The sequence below is a fragment of the Pelodiscus sinensis genome, chromosome 1, assembly GCF_049634645.1.
Source record: "Pelodiscus sinensis isolate JC-2024 chromosome 1, ASM4963464v1, whole genome shotgun sequence".
NCBI lineage: Eukaryota > Metazoa > Chordata > Testudines > Trionychidae > Pelodiscus > Pelodiscus sinensis.
Window position 1 is genome coordinate 294870554 of NC_134711.1, and position 24374 is coordinate 294894927.

At 42.5% G+C, this 24374-nt stretch overlaps 1 protein-coding gene across 1 annotated transcript in view; it reads left to right on the forward strand.

The window, feature by feature from the left end:
• Positions 1 to 24374, forward strand: part of ALG5 (ALG5 dolichyl-phosphate beta-glucosyltransferase) — a 51588-nt gene that overhangs the window by 2419 nt on the left and 24795 nt on the right. The window contains exons 2-7 of the mRNA XM_075919156.1: positions 649 to 820; positions 5727 to 5773; positions 7476 to 7544; positions 11702 to 11794; positions 14795 to 14908; positions 16873 to 16932. Coding sequence (XP_075775271.1) covers positions 682 to 820; positions 5727 to 5773; positions 7476 to 7544; positions 11702 to 11794; positions 14795 to 14908; positions 16873 to 16932 — 522 coding nt within the window. The 5' untranslated portion in view covers positions 649 to 681. The remainder of the gene's footprint in view (positions 1 to 648; positions 821 to 5726; positions 5774 to 7475; positions 7545 to 11701; positions 11795 to 14794; positions 14909 to 16872; positions 16933 to 24374) is intronic.

Here is a 24374-nt window from a genome sequence, read left to right on the forward strand (position 1 = left end):
AGCTACAAGATTTAGAACTGTTGTGCACCAGGGTCTAGAAAATGTTCACTGGGTCAAATTTATGGTGGCCTTTTCTAGTTGAAAATTTCATTTGCAACTTGCTGGGAACCTGGAGCCATATCCTGTGTAGATAAAATGGAACCACTAAATGCCATATAAAGACTATAAATCATAACCGGTAAAGTTCCTTTTTGATCTGTGCAGCAGATAAAAGAGCACTCCTCAATGGACCCACTTTACCATGGTTGTTAGAGCCATCCTATCCATAGGGTGAGCTGGGGCAGCCGTCCAAGGCCCTGTGCTTTGGAGAGGGCCCTGCGGCTCCTCCATCCATCCTATGGACAGGAGGTACCTGGGAGATTATGGGGCTTGGGAAGGGAAGAAGCAGGGCTTGTAGGATGGGGCTTACCTTGGGCTGCACAAATGGGGTGAGGGTTTCCCCAGAACCTGTGACTCCTTGGGATGACCCTGATGGTGTAATAGGAATGACTTTAAATTACTCGAATGTAGACCACAGATATGATTGACCATCCTTTGTTCAGTAAATTAGAATAGTTGAACACCTAACCAAATGTGGTTATGCAAAAAATGAATATAGCATTTGCTTAATGCAACATTGTCATAAATACCATTTCTGTTTTTTCACAGATTACTATTGTTGCCCATATAACTGCCACAAAAATGCCAAATCTTCATCGACATGAAGAAGAGAAGTTCTTTGTAAATGCTGAAGGGAAGAAGGAATCTATACCAAGCATACATGACCCCCCTACAAAGGAGCTTTCTGTTGTTGTGCCTTCATACAATGAGGAAGACAGGTGTAAGAATATTTCTTGGTTTTCTTTTTGAGAGACAAACTAAGTTTTGTGTTGCTGGTGAATGTCAGCAACAGAAAATTGCAGATTATGTAGCCATTTTGCTTACCAAGTTTTCAGGTCGCAATCAAGTAAATGGAGTTGTGCATGTAGAGCTTCTATAGAGTCCAGACATGCTTTTTTAGTGACAGAAATTAAACTACTTTCTGCAAAAAACAATTTTTACTAAAACTGTGTAAAATAAAGGTAGACATTTATTAACTAGGTTGCTGAAAGATTACAAAAGCCACTTTAAGCTGGTCTTCAGTGACTCTTAAAGTCAGTATGGGAGGTTAGGAGTAAAAATATCCATATTGGTTTTTTTTAGAATTTCACACTCTGGAACTTATAGCAGGGGCTTTAATCAGGCAGAAGGAAGGAAGAATGGTCTTGTTTAGGAGATATGGATTCTATTCCTGGCTTTACCATGTACTTCCTGTATGATCTTGGGCAAGTAATTTAGCCTTAACTTATAAAGGTCCTTCTGATGTGAAAGAGTTGTAAGCTGGAGGCTGTCTACTTACTGCTGGCACTGCAGATCATGTTGTTGTCTTATCTGTCTCACTGCAGTAAGAGCCACCAGAAGGAGTATGTATGTATTGTCCTTGTCTATAAATTGATCGGCCACAAGAACAATAGGTGCTGTCTCGGGGTATGTTTAAACTGCAATGAAAAGCCAGCTGATGTGGGCTCGTAGGGTTCGGGTTGCAGTACTGTTTTATTGTAGTGTAGACTTCCCAGCTTGGCCTGGAGCCTGAGCTCTGGGTTCCTCCCACCCTGCAGGATGTGCCTGGCTCTAGTCTGGGGGATGGGATGGGATGGGAGGGGAGGGGAGGGGAAGGGAAGGAAAGGAAAGGAAGGGTGGTTGGGTTCGGGGGGGGGAGGGAGAGGCGTGTGCACGGTGTCCCAGCCAGCACATCTCAAGGCCGGCCACTCAGCGCACACACCCCGGCACCTGGAGGGAGACGCGTCTAGCTGTTAGTGGCGGCTCCACCTCCAGGACCTGAGAATTAGATTAGAGTGGGGGGGAGGGGGATTGGTATTGAGGGGGGCCCGTGCCTGGCTCTGGGGAGGGGAGAGGAGGATTGGGTTTAGGGAAGTGTGTGTTCCTGACTCTGGGGAAGGGGAGGAGTATTGAGTTGGGGGGGATGTTCCTGGCTCTGGGGAAGGGGAGGGAGATTGGGTTAGAGCCCGGGGTGGATCCTTGGGGGAGGGAAGGGGAAGAGCAGGCAGCAACTTCCTGAGACCCGGGATCCCTAGGTACTGGCCCCAGCTGTCTCTGTCCCCTCCTCCTGGCCAGACCCCCCCCCCCCCCCCATGAGTACCCTGCCCCAGCACCCTATCCGCTGCCCCCAGCAGCACAGTTGGGGCCACATTAGTGAGGGTTGGGGGGTTTGGGAGGAGTTGTTTTTTTGCATCTCACTTTTGTGGCCCTGACTGACTTTTCTGTGGGTCAGTGACCCCTGACTCAAAACAGGTTCCCCGCCCCTCTCATAAATAAAGACAATGCTGAAACATTTTGTGTTTGACATATTTTATTTAAAAATGAAGCCTGGCCAACAAGCCCCCAACTGGGGCCAGTTCTCCATCTGGCCTCAGCATCATAACACTCTTGCACCTCCCTCCCCTCCAGGCCCCAACCTGAGCCTATCATTCACTGGAACCCCCTGTCCTAAGCCTCTCACATCCCCAAACTCCTGCACACCCTCATCCCCAGTCTTCTGCCACAACACTCCTGCACCATCCACACCTGCAAGTCTGTGTCCTGAGCCCATCATACTCTCAGCTTCCCTGCCCTGATCCCCTCATGCACCCCAGCCCAAACTCCTGTACCCTCACAGCAACAAGCCTGTGGCTTGCTCAGCACCCCAAGACTCCACCTGACCCCAACACTGTCCAGCCTAGAGCCCTCTCCCTGAGCCAGCATCCTCTTCTCTACTTTTTCCTGCACTCAAATTCCCTCCCAGAACTTGCACCTCTCACCCTTTCCCAGTGCTTCTTTTTGTGAGTCACAATAGCAGTGGAGACAGCATGAAGAGCCGGGGTAAAGTTGTTGAGCCAAAAAAAAAAAAAAGGCTGGGCTGCAAAGACTTGGGGAAAAGCTATGAAAAAAAAAAAGCCGTGCCCTGGGACGGATGTACCAGCACCTATTGTCCCCCAGCGCAGCTTTTTTTTTTTTTTTTCTCTCTCAACAACTTTGCTCTGGCTCTTCATGCTGTCTCCACTGCTATTGTGGCTCTTTGTCTGGAACAGGTTGGCCACCCCTGGATTAAACTCTAACATTCTAACATTGAGGGTACACATACACTCAATCACGTATCCTGGCCTGAAACCTTACTAAGTGATTCAGGGTACGAGAAGCTGATAGGTAGCATTAGTGATTTATTTTGCTGCCTTCTGTTAGCTCAGTGGTTCCCAAATGCCGGTCTGTGGACTGGTTCCGGGTCGCAGCACACTGGCAGGTCATGTCCATGCCTTGATAATTGGCTCGGTGGGAATCTAAGTTCTCTGTAAACTGCGCTGCCGCAGGAACATACAGCTGCTCTCTGCTCTAGATAACAAGCCTACTGGTCGGGAAGGGGACATAAGGAGGAAAGAGAGAGGGAATAAGTACTTGGCTGGGATGGGAGGGGGCCAGAGGAGAGGGGATTTTGAAGAGCGTAGTAAGCATGGGAGAGAAGAGGTCTGATTACAGCAGCTGGGTTTGCCTGAAGCTTCCTGGGAGGAAATCCAGAACACTTCTCTAGCTTTCTTGTCTGGGAAAGAGGCAGCAGACGGAATGGGGTAGGTGGGGGAATAGGAGGCAGTGCTGGTGTCTGTCCAATGAGGTGGAGGTAAAGGGGATTTTGGGGTGTCTTGTCTTGTTTCCCTCTGGACTGCAGGTGGCAAGAGTCAAATCCTGTCTGTCTCAGCACAGCAGCCCTAGCTGGGCTGCAGATATAGGGCTCTCTCCTGGGCTGGGACAGGCTGTATGGAGTGGTACCAAAACTTCAGGCGGTCTAAAAGCTTTTAGACTGCTTTTGAGTACAATAATTCCTCATTTAATACTATAGATATGTTTCAGAAAATGATCGTGTTAAGTGAAAACGTGTTATGCGGGGTCAATTTTCCCATTGAAAATAATGGAAAAGGTGGGGGTTGTGTTTCAAGCAGTGGTGTCTGTTGAGACTCGGACATAAGGTTGGGGAAGAAAGGGGACTGGGTTATGGCAGGGAGGGGAGGTGTTTGGCTCTGGGGAAGGAAAGGAGAGGAGAGAGGAGGGAGATTGGGTTGAGAGTATGCCCCTGTGACGAGACTGCCAGGCCCCGCACTGCGTCTGGCAAGGGGGGGTCGCCGGGGAACGGCACCGCGAGCGGCAAGCCCTCTGCCGCTTTGCAGGGAGGCGGGAGAAGCCCTGCGCAGCCACTGGCAACAAGCTGGCTGGGGAAATCATGTTATTCCGGGGACGGTCGTGTAATTCAAAAAACGTTCCCTAAAAAAAAAATCATGCTATCGCGAAAACGTGTTAAGCGGGCACGTGTTAAATGAGGAATTACTGTATTAGAATAAAAGGCCTAGCTTGTGATATTTGCATGATTACATTTCAAACAAAGTTTGCATAGGTGTTAATGGCTTAAGATAAAAAAGGAAAAGATTCTTTTTACAGAAATGTTTTTAGCATTGTAGATGTCTGCAAACTCTGATCATTACAATGACATGTAATGTATGTGTATAAATGTGATGTAAAATAACATGCGACCTCTTAAAATTAATTACCATAATAAATATGTAAATAAAATGTTTCCGGTCCGCCAAAAGTTTGTGAATGGGTTTGCCAGTTCACGGTATAAAAAAGGTTGGGAACTACTGTGTTAGCTCACGTAGAAAAAAGGTTGGACAGTATAAAATGGTTTGCAAGGTCACTAGTGTAGAATTATGATTTTAGTAGTATTGCTTGGATAATTTTTTTTTCAGGCTAACTAGTAGATTTTTATTTTCAAAGGAAGTTTTACTACTATCTGATCTTGGCAGAGGGAGGAGGGTGTCTCAGATGCTCAGCACTCTTTTCTATCCAGGATGGGGAAAGATTGGCGTCACAGATGGTCACCCTGTTTGCAGATACTAACATTTTCTGCTGAGGCAATTTGCTGTACTATTTACCAAGTTGTGCTTAGCTGACTCATTCTGGTAGTATTTATTAGGAATGTTAGTGTTTATTTTGGTAAAGTTTCAGCTGATCCGTGTTTACATGTGGGGGGAGGCAGTTCCACTGGAGCAGGTGCTCCGGGAGAGCACGTACCAGCTCTTGCCTGCCTCCCCTCCTCCACTGCTGCCTCTGAATCAGAGATAGCAGCATGGGAGGGCAGACAGATCTCCAGGAGCCATTGCTCCCGCTTGCCTTCCCCCTCCCCCAGTGCTGCTGCCTCTGATACAGAGGGAGCAGCAACGGAGGGGGGGGGAGGCTCTACAGGTGAGAGATGACAGCCACCCAGATTCCACACCACAGAACTGAGACCCCTCTTGCATCCAAACCCTCTCCCTCTTTGTTCACTGCAATTTGACATCACTCCTCTCCCCCCCCCCCCATTTCCCCAACATGCCAGATGTTAAATCTTTTACCATCTGGGAAGAGGAAAATGGGCACACGGAATTGCAAAATGCTAGAAACTGGATAATGATTTGGTGGCAGCACTAGGAGTAAAATACAATTAACCTAACTTTTATTTGAGTTGGTATTAAATTCATAACTGAATTTTGGTTTTTCGCTCCCACGTTTTCAAGGTAACTGTTTTTATCTGGAGACCTGATTTTTTTGGTATTTGGAAATATTTTAAATATGCTTTTATTGATGCTTTGTTTAAAGCAGCTTTGTAATTTTTTTTCTCCTTTCAGTGCCTGTGATGATGGATGAAGCTTTAGACTATCTTGAAAAAAGACAGGTGTGAAACTTTCATTTTCACATTTAAAATATAGTATCACTGTAAGTATATGAAAACCAACTGCCTGTTTGGATTTCTCTGATCTGCTTAGAAGGAATATAAAATTATCCAATTAAAAGATAAGTGCTCTGTCCGGACTGCCTCATAATCAGGTGATCAACCCCAACTGTGTTAGAAAAGCAGAATTTTAATGAGATTTTTTTCAGACTATATGCCAAAAGACCAATTTTTACTGAAATCACATTTGGAAGTTAATTGTATTCAAATGGAACCTATCCAGCATAAACATATAGGAGAGTAAAAGTCATCTGAAGATATAGTTACTGTCTATTCTCACAAGATTTTTAAAATTCTGCTTTCCTAACACTGTTAGGGATTAGTCACCTTATTAAAAGGCAGCAATTTTCAGAAAATACTGCCTGGTTTGAACTTTCTGATCTTTAATGTAAAGGCTACCCAGAGCCTCAACGTTCACTTTATAACAAGATTGATTTTCAGTGTTTTATAGTAGCTTTAAAAATAAATAACACTACCTCTGATAGCGTAGTCATGTAATCTGGCAGGATTAGAATAGCATACTGATAACAGATTGATACTGCTTTAAAGATGTTTATCATCATAGCAGATTTATAAAATGATATTGACGCAACACATACAGAATGGGAAGCGACTGTCTAGGAAGGAGTACGGCAGAAAGGGATCTAGGAGTTATAGTAGGCCACAAGCTACATATGAGTCAACAGTGTGACACTGTTGCAGAATAAGCAAACATGATTCTAGGATACATTAACAGGTGTGTTGTGAGCAAAATACGAGAAGTCATTCTTCCGCTCTACTCTGCACTGGTTAGGCCAGTTGGAGTATTGTGTCTAATTCTGGGCACCGCATTTCAAGAAAAATGTGGAGAAATTGGAGAGGGTCCAGAGAAGAGCAACAAGAATGATTAAAGGTCTAAAGAACATGACCTAGAGGGAAGGCTGAAAGAATTGGGTTTGTTTAGTTTAGAAAAGAGAAGACTGAGGGGGGACATGATAGCAGTTTTCAGGTATCTAAAAGGGTGTCACAAGGAGGAGGGATAGGACAAGAAGCAATGGGCTTAAAGTGCAGCAAGGGAGGTTTAGATTGGACATTAGGAAAAAGTTCCTAACTGTCAGGGTAGTCAAACACTGGAATAAATTGCCCAGGGAGGTTGGGGAATTTCCATCTCTGGAGATATTTAAGAATAGGTTAGATAAATGTCTATCAGGGATGGTCTAGACCAGTGTTTCTTTAACTGTGCTCCGCAGAGCCCCAGGGCTCCGTGAGACATCTCCAGGGGCTCCGCAAGGATGACAAACTGGAAACATTGATAGGTACAACACATATAATCAGTGGACTGCTGGGTCTCCACATAAATTTTTACGCATGTAAAGGGCTCTGGAGCCCAAAAAGTTTGAGAACCGCAGGTCTAGACAGTACTGGGCCCTGCCATGAGGGCCGGGGACTGGACTCAATGACCTCTCAAAGTCCCTTCCAATCCTAGTATTCTATGATTCTAACTGTACAAATGTATATTATGACATGAATGTGGAAGAAGATTGTGGGGCAAAAAAGATTCTGGTGGCTGAAGTTTTGCCCATTTGAGTAAGTGAAAAAGGGTATGTGGGAGTGAGTGTGAGTGTGAGATTGGACCAAATTCAAACTTTCCATTTTTGTTTTTAAGAAAAAAGATCCTGCGTTCACTTATGAAGTAATAGTTGTTGATGATGGCAGTAAAGATCAGACCACAAAGGTAAGAAGAGATTATTAAAGTTCCTCACCTGGCAATCTAAGGGAACAGATATGTATCACAATGCTTTAGCATTTATAAAACAGTAGGGGGCTTCACTCCCTGCACCCCCTACACTTGCCAACTCCCCTCTCTTTGTCTGCTTTTGCAGCCAGAGAGCCTGTTAATATTGCACTGAATCCAGCTGCGCTCTCCATGGCCCCAAGTCACTTGCACCCTTCTCTGCTCTCACCCACCACACCCCTGAATGGGTCCCCTCTATCTGAACGCTCTCAGCCCATCTTGCCCATTCATACCCTTCAATCGTCAACCAGTCTCTCCCTGCATCCTTCCCGCTCCTGCTCCACCCGTCAATAAAATAGTTCATTTGCATGCAGAGTTTGGAGCCTCTCCTGGCAGCTAGCACAGGGCTACGGAGAAGTGACCTGTTAGGAAGGGCTGTGCTCTGCGGGATTGTGGGCCTCTCCTGTATACAAAAACCAAACACAGTCAGTAAAACAGGGCCCAATTCCAAACAAGTCCCCTTCGTTCCAGGTGCTCCTGGGCACTCGGCTCACTAGCAAGGGGTAGGGCAGGGTTACATTTGAGTGACCGGATAAGGAGAGAATTTTCTGCTCACCGCACCTGGTTACTGCCTGTCTTTGCAGGGCAGCAGTGCTCCAGATGTTCCTTTCCAGCTAACATGCTATGGGGCTGGGACATGCTCCATGCGGACAGGGCGCGATGGAGGGACATGGAACTACGGGGGAGCCCCCAGCTTTACTTGCCTCCTCCCTACTGAGAACAAGATTTGAGTCATGCAGGAAGAGAGCCTGGTGGGGTAATCTGGGCCACTAGTCCTTATCCTGGAGCTCCATGGCCCACAGCAGCCCTCCTCCATTCCTACACCCACCCATCCTTCTTAACCCCTCCCCATTTGCACCCCGCACTGCTTATTCCTACCTCCTTCCTTCATTCCTACACCCTCATCCATCCATCTCACCTCTTCCTCCACACTGCCCATCCCCCGCCTCCATTCCTACATCCCCCTCACTGCAGCACCCATCCGCACATACACCCTATTCTGCTTCCTTCTTCCCTATGTACACCCTGCCCCCTCTCACAAACAGGCAACCTAACTAGCAAAGAAACAGCACCAGACCCTTACATAGGAGTTTCTGTGGGGGGCTGCTCTGGGTGCTGTGATAGCAGAATCTGGGCAGCTGCCTAGAGAGAAGGGGCAGCAAAGGCGGCATTGCTGAGGTGCAGTGAAGCAGAAAGGGGGGATGTCTGTGGGCAGAGGAAATGGAAAGGGGGTAGAAGAGGCTGGAGGGAGGGGCAGAGTGAGGGTGCCTTTGGGATGCCAGGTTGAGAAGGGGGAATGGGAGTCAGAGGGGGCAGGAGAGGGTCTGAGGACATGGATAATGGAAAGAGGACTGGGGGGGCCATGCAGTGGGAGGGTGTCTCTGGGCACCACCATGCAGAGGCAGGTGTTCTGCTTTCCTCTTCTGTTTCTGTTGAAGTTAATGGGAATCTTATATTTGACTTTAGTGGGAACAGAGTCAGGCCAGCTCTAAGCAACTTCTGTAAATACTACCCAAGATTTATGCCTAGGTTAAGCAAAAGCATGCCTACTTCTGTTTCGGTTTTTCCTTTCAAGCTTGCGCGATAAAGTTGTCACACATTAATACGGATGTGTTCTGTAGCGTACTAACCTGTTTACTGCTGCCAGTGTCAATGATGAATAATCATATCTTATGCAGTATCATATTACAATTGAAAAGCCCACAAAGTAGAGCTGTTGTACGTCTTGTACAGTGATGAACACATCTCAGCCTTCTAAGACATCAGTGTTCTGCACTTTCATGCCCAAGTACTTGAACACTTCAGTTGCTTTAAGCTGATGCTCAATTTTTATTAAATACTAGCAGACTTACTTAGTGCAGTTCGGATTCTTTCCTCAATGAAGGTTTTTTAAAATAAGAGGACAATGTACATGCTTTATTTAAATTACTGTATTTTTTAAAAATACAATGTTATTTTTATGAAGTAACTTTTATTTCTGATTTCTTAAAAATAGGATTGTTAAAATTAGTAACATTTTTAAATAGGATTTTCATTAAGTGTAGCTTTTTCTTCATCCCTATAAACTATCATTTGCTATGTTTTAACAAAAAAGACTATAGTCAATTTGGTTTCCAATAACATGATCTTCTAGTTTTCAAACCTCAAGCATTGATTTAACTGTACCAAAACAGAGCACTACTCCAAATTTCTCGGATTTATCCCTCTGTTTTGTAAGGTTTATTGAGAAGCAATCCAGCTCCAGGTTCATCTATGTTTTTGCTTCATAGAGGTTCAGTCTCTTTCACCATTCACTCATTTATGTCAGTTTTGAGAACTGTACTTGATTTGATGATTCTGTCTGGTTTAATGAGAAGAACCATTCCAGAAACATCGCATTTTCCTGGCACAACCAAACCCTTGCTTTGCTTTAAGTTATAAGAGGAAGCTATACAGGCAGTCCCCTGGTTATGTACAAGATAGGGACGGTAGGTTTGTTCTTAAGTTGAATTTGTATGTAAGTCGGAACTGTCCAGATTCAGCCGCTGCTGAAACTGCCCAGCGGCTGACTACAGGAAGCCCGAGGCAGAGTTTCTCTGCCCCGGGCTTTCTGGAATCAGCCGCTGATCAGTTTCAACAGCAGCTGAATCTGGACACCTGGGACAGAGCAGCTGGGGCGCTGCTGGGTAGATCCCCTCAGCGCCGCACCTCGGCGCTGCAGGGACCAACCCGGCAGAACAGCAGCTGCTCTACCCCAGGTGTCCCCAAGTCAGCCGCTGCTGAAACTGATCAGCGGCTGATTCCAGGAAGCCCGGGGCAGAGCAACTCTGCCTTGGACTTCCTGTAGTCAGCCGCTGGGCAGTTTCAGCAGCGGCTGACTTGGGGACGCCTGGGGCAGAGCAGCTGGGGTGCTGCTGTGTTGGTCCCGTAGCGCCGAGAAGCGGCGCTGCGGGACCAACCAGCAGCGCCCCAGCTACTCTACCACAGGCATCCCCGAGAAAAGCCTGGTCTGCTGGGGGGGGGGGGGGTCCTCCGCAGCATTGCTCCGCGTCTCCCTGGTCTGCTGGGGGTACCCCCCAGCAGACCAGGGAGACGTAGAGGACCCGGGCGGTGGGACAGCGGTGCGTCTGGGCAGTCCCACCGCCCGGGTCCTCCGCGGCATTGCTCCGCGTCTCCCTGGTCTGCTGGGGCCCCCCCCAGCAGACCAGGGAGACGCGGAGCAATGCCGCGGAGGACCCGGGCGGTGGCACTGCCCAGACGCACCGCTGTCCCGCCGCCCGGGTCCTCCGTGGCTTTGCTCCGCGTCTCCCTGGTCTGCTGGGGGGAGCACCCCCAGCAGACCAGGGAGATGCGGAGCAGCATTTCTCGCCCCAGAGGACGTGGGCGGCAGGACCACGGCGCGTCTGGGCAGTCCCGCCGCCCGTGTCCTCTGGGGTGAGAGAAGCCCCGTTCTTAAGAACGGATCCGACATAAGTCGGATCCGTGTACCCCGGGGACTGCCTGTATACTGAATTTGGTGGTCATAGCTCTTTCCATTTAGGAGGAGTTCTTGGTCAAACAGACATACAAACTTTCTAAAATATACAATAGATTTATGACACAGTAATCTCTTAGAACCTCATTATGCTAAGCGCTGAAGAAAAATAAGATAAAGCACTATATTAGAGTTAGGTACTATAGAAAGACAATTCATGTCTCAAAAACCTCAGTTTTAGTTTAAAAATAGGCATTAGTGAAACAAACGGGAAACAGGTGACTGTAATGAAAGTATGTTTTTCATAGACTTGCTTTGTGCACTAGTATTAATACTCGATGTATGGTTTTCTAGCTTTAATGTTGGCAGGTAGGATAAAGGAGACTTGGGGCAGCTATAGCTGTCCTCTTTAACCACCACTACCTGATTTTATTCTTCTTGCTTCTTCAGTTTTCTGGCTGTTAGCCTTCTTATGCTTTTTATTTTCCTTAACAAAATGTAACTGCACAGGACAATATATTTCCATTCTATGCAGACTGAAGTGGTGGTAATGCTATTGAAGGAAAAAGAGGTGATGGAAGAATAAGATCTCTATCTTTCACGTGAGTTTCTAGTTTTATTCTAACTTTCATATGTCTTACAGGTTGCAATGAAATACTGCAGGAAATATGGAAGTGACAACGTACGAGTCCTAACATTGGTAAAAAATCGGGGAAAAGGTGGAGCTGTCAGAATGGTAATGAATACTTTCTTTTTTTTGTTTGTTTGTTTCTGTTTTGAACTAGTCCTAGTCCTGCCAAAATAAGCAGATGCCATGTATTTATTTAATGATTTTACATTAATAAAATCATTTTGAGGAAAAAAATGTACATAAAATAAACTTATTGTGCGGGCTTAGTAACACTGGGAACAAAATCATGTGAGAATTTAACATTTAATAAAGAATTAAAGCCAAACTTCATCCATTAGTTAATTTAGAACTAACTAGCTCTTCAATTTAAAAAAAAAAAACCCTTATAAGATGAAAATCAGGCTCTGGTAATGAGAAAAGTAAATACAAACATTCCTCTCTGGTTTATAGCTTTAATATTTAGAAATTTAATAGAGAATTACGGTCTAGGTCCAACAAAGTTTTGTTTAAATAGGAGTAGTCCCACTGAAGTCAACTGGGCTTGATTTTGGTGGACCATAATGTCTGTATTTCATATATTAGCTTACAAATAGATGTTTCTCTTCACAAGAGAAATAGATTAGTATGTGATTATGTAATTGTTTAGAGTGAGTGATTTTTTTTTTTAACTTAAAGGATTGCATTAGTTTTAGGATATGAGTCATGAATTTGAATAATAGGTGACTTTAAAGAGTAAAAATACAACTTTTCACTCATGTTGTCAGTACACCTTATTTATGATTCCTGGAGTCTTTCATCTTGCATTTATTTTTGCAAAGATCATCCTAATAAAGCTGCATCTATAACTGTCTGTCCTAACATTTTTATATGGTGAATATAAGAATTCCCTCACTGGGTCATACCAGTGGTCCATCCATCCTAGTATTTGTCTTCCAACAGTAATCAATGCCAGGTGCTTCAGAGGGAACAAACAGAACAGGCAGTCTTTGAGTGATCTGGCTTCTGGCAGTTAGAGGCTAGAGACACCGAGAGTATGCAGTTGCTTCCCTGCCCATACTCGCTAATAGCCATTGATGTACTTATCCTCCATGAACTTATCTAGTTTTGGAGTTTTTTAAATCTGATAGCATGTTGTGAAGAGTAAAACGCTATGCCAACTATTTTCCCAGGTCAACTGTGTTGTGTTCAGAAGTACCTCCATTTGTTTGTTTTATACCTGCTGCCTGTTAATTTCCTCGGGTGCCCCTTCATTCTTGTGTATGTGAAGAAGTCAATAATATTTCCTTATTCTCTTTCTTCACACCAGTGGTTCTCAACCAGGGGCACTTGTACTCCTGGTGGTATGTAGAGGCCTTTCAGAGGGTACTTCGCCTCATCTCGATCTCTGTTTCTCAACCTGGATTGAGGGGTGGTGTTAGCTGGATTTATGGAGGTTACAAATAGAGGGCAGGCATTATAGGGTGGCAAGCAGGGCAATTACCCAGAGTGCCATGCTACAGGGGACACAACAAAGCTAAATAACATGCTACAGCCTGCTGAAAGGGTTGCAGTCGTCTGGAAAGTTTAAGAACCACTGCTCCACAACAGTCAAGATGTTACAGACTTCTGTCGTATCCCCTCTTAGTCATCTGTTTTCCAAGCTGAAACATCTCCGTCTTTTTCATCTCTCCTTATAGGGAAGCTGTTCCATACTCCTAATATTTTGTTGTTTTTTTCCAATTCAAATATATCTATTTTGGGGAAGGAGCGACCTAATCTGCATGCAGTAGTCAAGATGTGGGCACACCATGGATTTATATAAAGGCATTATGAGAGAGTAATCCACGGTGCCTATGATTATAGTATTTAGGCAGTACATTGAATGAAAAAGCACAAAAGTTTATACCAAAGATGTATTTTTTTCCTCAGTTCTTCCAGGCGAAGAGCATGACTTTGTGCAGGATATTTTAATATTCAAGTGCATGGAGTCTTCTCATTGAATACTGCCTCTGCCCACTTGCTTGGGAGAGAGTTTATTCTTTGTATAGTGCACATTTGAGATGTGCTTTTGTTGCTGTATGTAGTAGACAGGAAGAGTCTGAATGGTACATGACCACCAGAAAATATACCCCCCTCAACATTGCATTTTCTATCAGCATTGAGGAAAAAATTGTACTGATTAAAATTATGGTTATGCTTTACACTTTACATAGGTGATAAAACTGGCAGTGCTTTTCATTTGTTTTAATACATAGCTGTTGATTTGAGACTCTTAAAATTAGCTAATCAGTAAATCTAGGAAATATGTTCTCTTATATTTAAAAAAACACTTAAACCCTCTGTTTAATTTTACTTGAAATGAAAGGTACCATGTTTCTGAGTTAGTGTGCAGTATTTTGGATCAGACAGTGAAGTTCTATATCTTCAAAAGCCTGCAAACACACTTTGCACAGAGTTAAGCACAAATACTCTTGTGAATTTGCACCTCATGTAGCACCTAGAATATGATGCAGTCAAACTCCAGGTTTGATGCTGTTGCCCCATGCTAACAGAAGTTATGTTGTGCTTTATTTTAAATAAATTTTAGAGATTTTGCTTTTGAAGATGTATTAGAAGGTAGCATCCTAAACCCTGTCCCAATGTTGCTTTTGTTCAAGGAACATGGATCAAGGAAAAACTGTACAGTTATTAGGCAGCTGGTGTGCCGTGACAGCTGCTTATCATGCAGACCAGTATTACTCATTGTTTCCTTCTGCTCCCCCCATCTTTTTGTTGTAGCCCCTTGTCTCTTGTATTATGTTCTTAGATTGTAAGCTATGTGAATCAGAGGCTGTCATTTTTTTTGTTTGTACAATATTTAACACAGTGGGGCTCTGATCAGAGATTGAGGCACTGGAGTGCTATGGTAATATAAATTAATAACCACGAACACTTGTTTTTTATCAACAAGCTGTCACCAGGAAATTGCATTCACACCTGTTAGTTTAGTCTAATTCCTTTCTGTATTTCCATTCAGGTTAGTGTTTTAGGAATTTGCTTTCTTTTAGATGTCTGTGGCCTTGCAGTTAGCTTATGATAATAATTGATTTGTATTGGTGCAGGTTTTAACTACTGGCTTATCTGCAGGGTGTATTCAGCTCTCGAGGAAAAAAAATTCTCATGGCAGATGCAGATGGAGCCACAAAGTTTGCAGATATTGAAAAAGTAGAAGAGGGTCTCAGAAATCTCCAGCCTTGGCCAGTAAGTAGCTGTCATTTCAGCTGAATTAGTTTGTTTATGGAATGGTTGTATTTCTCTTTATTAACAAGTTTCTTGAACACATATTGAATGTATGAATTCTAGGTCCCAATTTTACAAATACTTAAAATGTGCATAACTTTGAACTTGACATCATGGGGACTACTTATAGTGCAGCAAGCTAAGCATGTTGCATATCTTTTTGCAAGATCTGGAGCCTTAATTTGCACTCTTTGACTCTTGTATCTTCATTGAGTGTCCGATCTAGGCATTTTGCATTGCTAGCCCTTTTTTACTTTCTAGAATAACAGTTCACATGCTGCCTATTTATTTAAAAATTTGCTTTTTTCTTCCTTTATTAATTTGATATGTTGTTTAACCCAATTTCCTCCTACGTTGTTCAGAGAATGACTCTCTATTTTATTCTAATTCTTCTATTTCCTGTCAGCAGATGGCTGACTTTTAATTTGCAGATGTCAGTTTATTCAGATTAAGTGTCCTCTATGAAGACTAACCGTTTTTATCTTGGGGGGGAAAAATGATTTTGGAGGTCATGTCAGATCACAGTGTGTATCCAGATAGGATAACAGTGACATTTTAGAGCTGCTTGACTTGAGAGAACTCATTTTTAGGTTGCATGTTTTTTAAACACCACAAGTTGATGTGGTACTTGTAACCCTCCTCATAATGGAAGGGAGCAATATGTAACTTCTATACTTAAGATTTTTTCTCCCCCATTTGTTCCCCATTGGTGCTGATACAAAGTGGTCTAAAATAGCCATTTGGTCAAACAGATAAAGTTCTGACCCCAGTAGATGGCGCTAACTGATTTACGTGTCTTTTAAATCTGTGCTATTGAAAAGGCAGCAGGCCTTAATTCTTCAGAATTTTCCTAAAGCCCAGAAATGATTTTTTTTCATTACAAAAGTAATAATGTGTGAGTTATTTTAATACAAGCTGTTGGACGTACAGAAGGCCCCCGCTTTGCGGTGGCATGAGTTACGACCCCCGGCACTTCCGGAAAAAATGGTCTTTTCCGTAAGCGCGGAAGGGGCTGAAAACCTCCGACTTACATCCTCGACCCCGCATTTACAACAGTGTACGGCGTCTGTCGTAAACGCGGACTTGAGTTACAACGCCCCCAACTTGTGACGTGATCTCTGGAACTGATCATGTCGCAAGTCGGGGGAAGCCTGTATCCCCTACAATTTGTAGTATCAGCAAAATCAGATCTTCCGGTCTGGTACCTGTTTCCCTATTGGAAGTCTTAAGCCCAAACGTGTTCATACATATTAAATGTACCTAGATATTTTTGTTGTCTGAACTATGAAATACTTTTCTCTCTGAAATGTTCAGATACATTCTTATGTCTGGTCTACGCTACGGGGAGGAGCTCAATCTAAGTTATGCAGCTTCAGCTACATGAATAGCATAGCTGAAGTCATCATACTTAGATCTACTTATCAGTGTCTCCCTTCACTGTGTCGACGGGAGAGCATCTCCTATCGACTTTCCTTATGCTTCTTGAGGAGGTGTAGTACACAAATCAATGGGTATGTGCACTCCTGTCAAATTATTGTGTCTTTACCAGACTCAGTAAATCAATAGTTGCTGCATCGATAGCAGCTGTGCTAATTTACTGGAAAATGTAGGCGTATCCTTACTCCTGAACAAGACCTGAATAAAATGCAACAATCTGAACTTGCCATATACAAAATGCAATAAGTTTTAGACAATCCATAAAATATAGAAAGGCTTTATTGTAGCTACACGTTCAAGCAATAAGGTTTGTGCAACTCCTCAAAACCAGAAATTTCTATTGCTTTGACCAATTCAGTGGCAAGATGAGGCCCTCAGGATGCTTTTTAAGGTTACACAAAAAACCTGAATAGAAGAAGCCAGTGATTCAGAAAACATTTGTGGTGTTGCAATTAGTTTCCAGGTCTTACGTATGTGTTTCTCTGCAGGACCAGATGGCTATTGCTTGTGGCTCTCGAGCTCATTTGGAACAAGACTCAATAGCACAGGTAAGCGTCTTTTCCCTACTGTGAACTTGTCTCTTAGAATTGCTATATTTTCATGAACATTCCCATTTTTATATTAAATCAAGACATACAAAAATGCATGGAGGCTGATAGTAGGGAAGGCTGTTCTCCTGGCACCTCTAGAAGTAGTCCAGTGTGACTAAAAGCTCTGTGTTCCCAGAGTTCAGACACCACCAGCAGGAAGTTTGAGCTAGATTTCAGCTTACAAGGATTTAAATCAATTGCTTCAGCAGAGAACGGGCTTTTTGGTCTCAAACGCAGAAGACAGTATATGTGCACAAATCTGTTGAACATGAAACCAAAACTGTAATCACTAAGGGTGTGTCTAGACTTCACGGTTTTGTCGACAAAAGTGGACTTTTGTCACCAAAACTATACCTGCGTCTACACTACCGCCGTGTTCTGTCGACAGTCAAGAGAACATGGCAGTTTTGTCGACGGCGGTAAACCTCGTTCTACGAGGAATAATGCCTTTTTTTTGACAGAGTTATGTCGAAAAAAGGAGCTATTGCATCCACACTGTGCTTTTTCAAAAGAGAGCATCTAGACTCTGTTGAAAAAGTGGCTTGCTTTGTTGACAGAATTGGCTGTAGTCTAGATGCTCTTTTTTGACCAAGGCTTTGTCAACAAAAGCCTGTAGTCTAGACGTACCACAAGTGGAGAGCTTTAGGCACAGAACATTCAGGCAGATGCTTTGGAAGGCCTGTGGTTCTACAATTTCTCTGCAGCTCATGGGCTCCTCATGCACATGCACACATTCTCCAAGTACTGGGATAACGGAGAGAAGCAACTGGCTTCTTGACTTTAATTTCTTTCCTTTTAGTCCAACAATTTGTCACTCTTCCACTTTTAAGACCTGGGTTGAGTGGCAAAGGTTTTGTTGTAAGTAGTAATAAAACATTTGAAAGAGTATCACAGTTCTCTTGCAATCAACATTATGAAAATTAATATCATGTTAATGGTTGCCTTGTTGCCATCCAGACTGCCCCAGCAAATGTAGATTTGAAATTCTGAACTTCCTGCAAGCTTAGCTTATTTGGAACTTTTGCATTTCTTTCCCCTCCTTTAAGAATCACTTGCAGTGCAAGGACTTTCCTAAAACTCCTTGCTACAACTTTGCCCTGGAAAAGGAAAATTGGAGAGGCCGTGACCGCTAGCGGGTCTCATGCTTGCAGGTTTCCAAAATTGCTACCAATGACAAGTGAATGTTTCTTCTTCTGATAGAATATGCATACTGAGAAAATGAACACAGTGTTTTAATCTTGAATGAGTTCCAGGCAAAGAGCCTCTGAAAAGATCCTTGAGACAGAGACTACAAGGTTGGTTTGTAGAAATATTGGTAATCCATATGAAAGCAGAATTTCAATATGAATAGGAAATCTGCAGTAGAATGGTGTATTGAATACACACTAGACAGAACAATTTATTATGTGACTATTATGCAACAAACTCGCAACAGCACACAATCTCGTCTTACATCTGTTGTACTGATGTTTTGGCAGACATAGCACAGACATTGCACTTACATTGCATCAAACACATTGCTGGACTAATTTATCTAACATCATTAAATGAACTCATAATGCTACATTTTCTCTAGAACAAGCTGTGTTTACACTGGCAAGCACTGGTGTATGATACTTAAAATCATTCTAAAATGTATACAAAATACTGCAAAAGTTCAGAAGGCAATAGAATGGAGTTCAAATCCTGGTATATCTTCTACTTTTCCCCAGTGTAATGAAATAATTTTTGGGGTTCAAACAATTTTCCTCTTGGGGCTCAAGCAATATTTTTACATTCATAACTCATGCAGCAAGCCCACAAATGTCAGGGCTACAAACTGCCATGCAAAGAGGGGCCAGGGAAGAGCCCTGGCAAGTCCTGGCACAAATTCAGCACTGCTTTTCCCTCCAGATTATCCGATAGGAGACTAGATCCCAAACACAATCAGTGCTCTGGCAATGTTCATGTGAGCATTCGTGAGTAGAAAGTTTGCATCATAGTTGAGAAGAAACCCTGAAGCTCTTTCAATAATGGGACTAAATCCTGGACCCTGTGCTCAAAAAGTTAATGGGTACAGAAGATCCTTACTATCTACGTATGCCGGCTGTGCACCAGACCAATTAATCTCAGGGATGATTTGGCCAGATGCATATAAAGTGGGATCCTTAAATTGTGTTGTGTGTTTGCACAGGTTGAATAGTGGGGCCCAGGCCAGTCTCCATTGGGGCAAGAAGGGAATGTTACTCTGCCTCCATCTCTACTTTGCCATCAGCTGCAGACCTAGTTCCTGGCTGTTGCACTGCACCCATCCGTTGCATCAGCTGGCCATGGTGGGAGCCAGTGACTCCACTCCCAGCCAGGGGGAAGAGAGAATGGTGGTGCAGATTGGGCAGTGGAGGTATAATGTGAAAACTTTGGGACTGCTGATATACAGGGCAAAAGGGCTCTCTGATTCTGTGTCATGTGATAAGCTGCTGAGGTATCGTATACAGATGACCTCCCTTCAAGTGCATCCAGCTCCCTCTTTCCCTCACAAGGTTTCTCCCAAGACATTAGGGAGGAGAATTGGAATGGGCCTTTCTAAGGGCAAATTTGCTTCCCCCTACCTCTCTGTTACTGTAGTGAGCAAATCTTCAGCAGATCAGGTACTACTAATCCCGTCATCTGCCAGCTCTTTGAATCATGCAGCCTGTTCCCTCTCCTAAGTGTCACGTAGGGAAAGAGAGAATGATGCTGCCTTTTCCACAGTAGCACTCCATATGTTCTAACTGGGGATGGGATCACAGGAAAGGGGGGATGAGCAGCCACTGGAGAATGCTCTCTGAATTCAGAAACAATAGGGCTGTGGAGCCAAACTTCACCTATAGGTGGGAGGGTCTGTGGTTAGGACCAAGGTTTGGTCTTAGTGCTTAAGAATTACTCATAAATAAAAGTTCCAGCTAAAGCAAAATGGGAGAAAATCTACAGGAAACTAGAGTTGTTAAATTTAGTTGAATCAACTAATCGACTAGTTGATTAGTCAATAATTGGGGGAGCCGCAGCGTCTGGGATTGGGTACGAGCTGGGATTTTGTGTCCAGTCCCCGTTACTCTCCTGCCCACGCCCGCGGAGATGGTGCTGGGGGGAACCAGCTTTTAAATCGGTTCCCCACAACACCGGCTCCTGCTCTCCCCCCATCCCCCGCCTTGCTGATAGATGCAGCAAGGGGGAGGAAGCGACTAGTTGAGGGACTAGTTGATTATCCAATAAGCTTATGCTTATTGAATAGTCAACTAGTCACTTACATCCCTACTGGAAACTTTAAAGATATTTGCATAAACTAAATTACAAGATAAATAAGTACTGACAAGTGTTGGCTTCTTCTGTATTATATTTACATGTGTGTTATACATCATTCATGACTAGCTGTATAGGAGAACAGTTGCTCAGTCCGTCATATGTACAGTATTCATAAGCATACATCCTCTTCCTGTAAGTTCCATGGCTTTGTGTCCTTAAAGCAGTACTCGCTTAAGCTGCACTGACCTTGAATGAAAGAAATCAAGCAGTGAACAAATAAAAGGATGCTGTTGAAGTGGGGTTTGTTGTCGTTCTTTTAAGGCCTGACATAAAACTATCTTTAATTTACATATTAAAATAGTAATTGGGATCTCTTTACTATTTTACATCTAACTTAAATGTGTTTAAATTTTTAAAATCTAAGCTTCCAAAATTAATTTTAAAAGAATTGTGTATGGTTAAAATAAACATCCTTTTGTGAGTGCAACATTATGTCCTAACATATCTATGTAATTCTACTTACATGATCTATACCAAGTTCTGAACAGGAGAAAGAAAGAGCCTGAAGCATGGGCCTGGTGTAAGGCCTGAGAGCTGGACTAAAGTAAACAAGAGTTATACTATGAGTAACAAAAAAAGCAAATGTTTGCCTTCAAGTTTGGGACATGAACTTGGCACTAAATCTGCTAGCACTGCTAAAGCACATGAAATATGTACATATATTCCATCAGGACAACACAAGGACACCCCAATGTAGAACATAATAAAAAAAAGTTTTAAAACAACAGGAGCAAAAGCATAGCAACTTAGCTTATTTGGAAAATGTGCATTTCTTTCCCCTCCTTTAATTAAGAATCACTTCCAATGCAAGTACCTTCCTAAAAGGTAAATGTGCTATTAACAAAGTGTTAATTTCTCATTTTTAAAATATAGTTATAAAAATGCCATAGTTAAAAAATAACAATTTATGCATAAAGCTAATCAAACTATTTCAAGAGGCTTCCACCTTTGTTTCCCAATACAATCAACTGTCAAAGTATTTTCATCATCCTGCAGTTAAATTTCATGTTGGTTTTATTGCCTGTATTTAAAATTCATTCTGGTTTATTTTTTCTTCTCTTTTAAGTTCTATTAAAGAAAAATTGTATTTGCTAATATTTGTGCTTCTAAACAGTTAACAAAAATAAAATTGGTATCACAGGCAAGTTGATTCTAAAAAGTGTGGTAAGAATTATGTTGTTAGCTCTCTTGCTAAAAAAATGCAAAAAGCAATACTCCTCACAAAAAACTGTAAGCATCTATTTTAGCACTTAAATGTTTTGTTTAGTATAAAATATTAGTAATGTATATCACATAAAAATAAATGTTTATTTAACAATTACAAAGGTATAGCCTAATGTCATGAAAAATGTGGTCCCATCAAACTAAATTAATCCATGTGTTACAGTTTGGGTTACTAAAAACAAAAAAAAACAAAAAAAAATTTTTTATTCTGTTAACTAATTTAAGCTGTTTAAAGTTGCATTCTTCTAACTTGGGTTGTTAAATATCGGTTAATTGAATAATAGATTAACCTCGTGAATTCTTATTGGTTTCTCAGCCATTCTATAGTCCCTGGGGGTGGGGCTGGCAGCCAGTGTGCTCCGGCTCCACTCCCGAAGAGCCGCATGCCACTCTGCACTGCTGCCTCTGTATTAGAGGCAGCAGCATGAAGTGGCAGGGGGAGCTGCTCCACCAGAGGAGCCAGTTTAAAAACCAGCTCACCTCATGGACAGGCTGACTGTTGCCCTGTGCTGCTACCTCTGAATCAGAAGCAGCAGCCCCTGTCCGGGGGTGAGGGCTTGAGCTCCCAGACAACTGAGCCAGGCTGCCTGCCTGGCTCCTAATACATCTTAAATGCAGAGCTGCAGCAGGGGTAGGTCCTGGATCCAGTGAAAGCAAGGACTGAGCCAGGCTGTTGGCCAGCCTACTGAAAAATTTACTGGAGGAGGGGAGGGAAATGTGTGTAGTCTATAGCATTAACCTATAAGCTTTTGCTTATCAGTTAATCGACTGTGCTATGACATCCCTACTACAAACCAATACCACAAAAACATTATATAAATAAATAAAAAATACCCAGTGTTTAAAAAAATGTTTTATAAATAAAAACTGGTCAAATGCACCTCCATCCACCATGTATAGACATTTAAATTAGCAATCAGCTAAAAATCCCTAATAATTAACTTAAAGCTGGCTACTGTGTAAACAGTAGTACGGCTGTATCACTGTATTATTGCTGTATTGTTGTATTAATGTACACCATTTACAATGTGCATAACATTGCTAAACTGTTTAACCATCACAAAGGTTAAAAAAGAAAAAACCAACAACATAAAAAACACAACCAAGTGGTAAATCAAAAGTTGCATAGTAACTATACACTAAATAAAAAAATTCACTGTTAGCATAAGTCATAATTTAGGGACAATAACACAGTATCCTAACTAAAGCATATGTTGTTCAAAACAATCTTGTTCAGTATCTGGGTATCAATACTAACTCCTAACACAACATTTAATAAATTAGTTACTGTCCATTCCGTAGGTTATCTAAAAAACAACATCCATAAAAATCAGCTGGCTCTATATCAACTACTGTTGTATCACAAAGCAGTGTTACCAATAAAACAAAAAAGCTAGCTATTCCTGTTTCCTGCCCAGCAAAGCTTACACCAAAAAGCAACCACTAGCAGTAAGAGTAACATATAACATAAATAAATAGTACTGTGTAATAACCAGTTTTAAAACAATTATATAAAAAAAAATCATTTGTAATGTCACTACTCCAAATTTCTGTTTTACTTCTCAAACACATAGTCTTGTAAAACACGCTGTAACAATACTTATTCCAATATTGCAAAACACTCAGCCTATAGCCAATAATGGTAACTATAATAGCCCTAATAAAAATGCATTCCTGTCTATAGCACTACATTTGAAAACCAATCTGCCACATCATATTAAAAATATATATATAATTATGTTTGGGTATAAAATGATGGCTTAGGTACACATACCTGTATATCCACATACACTACAATTATATACACCATATCCACATCATCCATATATATTTCTTATCTGGCAGTGCTCCAAGGTTCAATCATAAAACTGCATTCTACAACCAAAGCCCCAGGCCTAACATTCCCAGGCCAACCATTAAAAAAACCAGTGGCAAATAAAATCTAAGTCGTACAAAAAAAGTGCAAACTAAAAAACAAATGGGGCATAAATATGTAAACGGCAAAGCAAGGTAGCCACATAACAGTTTTTAGCCCACTGGGTCACCTTCAGACCAGGCATTATGTTTTTCTTGGATAATGGGTAAACATCATCCCAGTAAAAAGACGACAAGTGGGGGAGTGTAGAAGAAAGTGCCTAAAGCATGGGCCTGCCGTTGAGACCTGAACCAAAGTAAGCAAGAGTTACATTTATGAGTAACAGACAAAAGCAGATGTTTACCTTCAAGTCCAGGACACAAACTCTGCAGTAGAACTGCTAGTACGTCTAAAAGCACATGAAATATGTGAGGACAGCACAAGGACACCCCAACTTAGTACATAACAAAATAGTTTAAAACAACAGGAGGAAAAGCATAACAATAGGTGGTGAATAGGAATGCTTTGGAGGAAAGGACAAGGGAAGGTACCAAATGTGTCATTAATACATCAAATGATGTGTAAGGTGTGTATCATACGTTTTTTTTTATCTCGGTCTATAAATGTGGTACCTCAACTTAACTCTTTCTCCAGCCTAGGGGGCCATATGAAATCCATATTATTAACTAAGTCGTGTCCATTGTCATGGGTACAAATGCATAGGAACTCAGAGGCTACGTCTAGACTGGCATGATTTTCCGCAAATGCTTTTAACGGAAAACTTTTCCGTTAAAAGCATTTGTGGAACAGAGCATCTAGATTGGCACGGACGCTTTTCCGCAAAAGCACTTTTTGTGGAAAAGCATCCCTGGCCAATCTAGATGCGCTTTTGCGCAAAAAAAGCCCCTATCGCCATTTTCGCAATCGGGGCTTTTTTTTTGCAGAAAACAAATCTCAGCTGTCTACACTGGCCCTTTTGTGCAAAAGTTTTGCGCAAAAG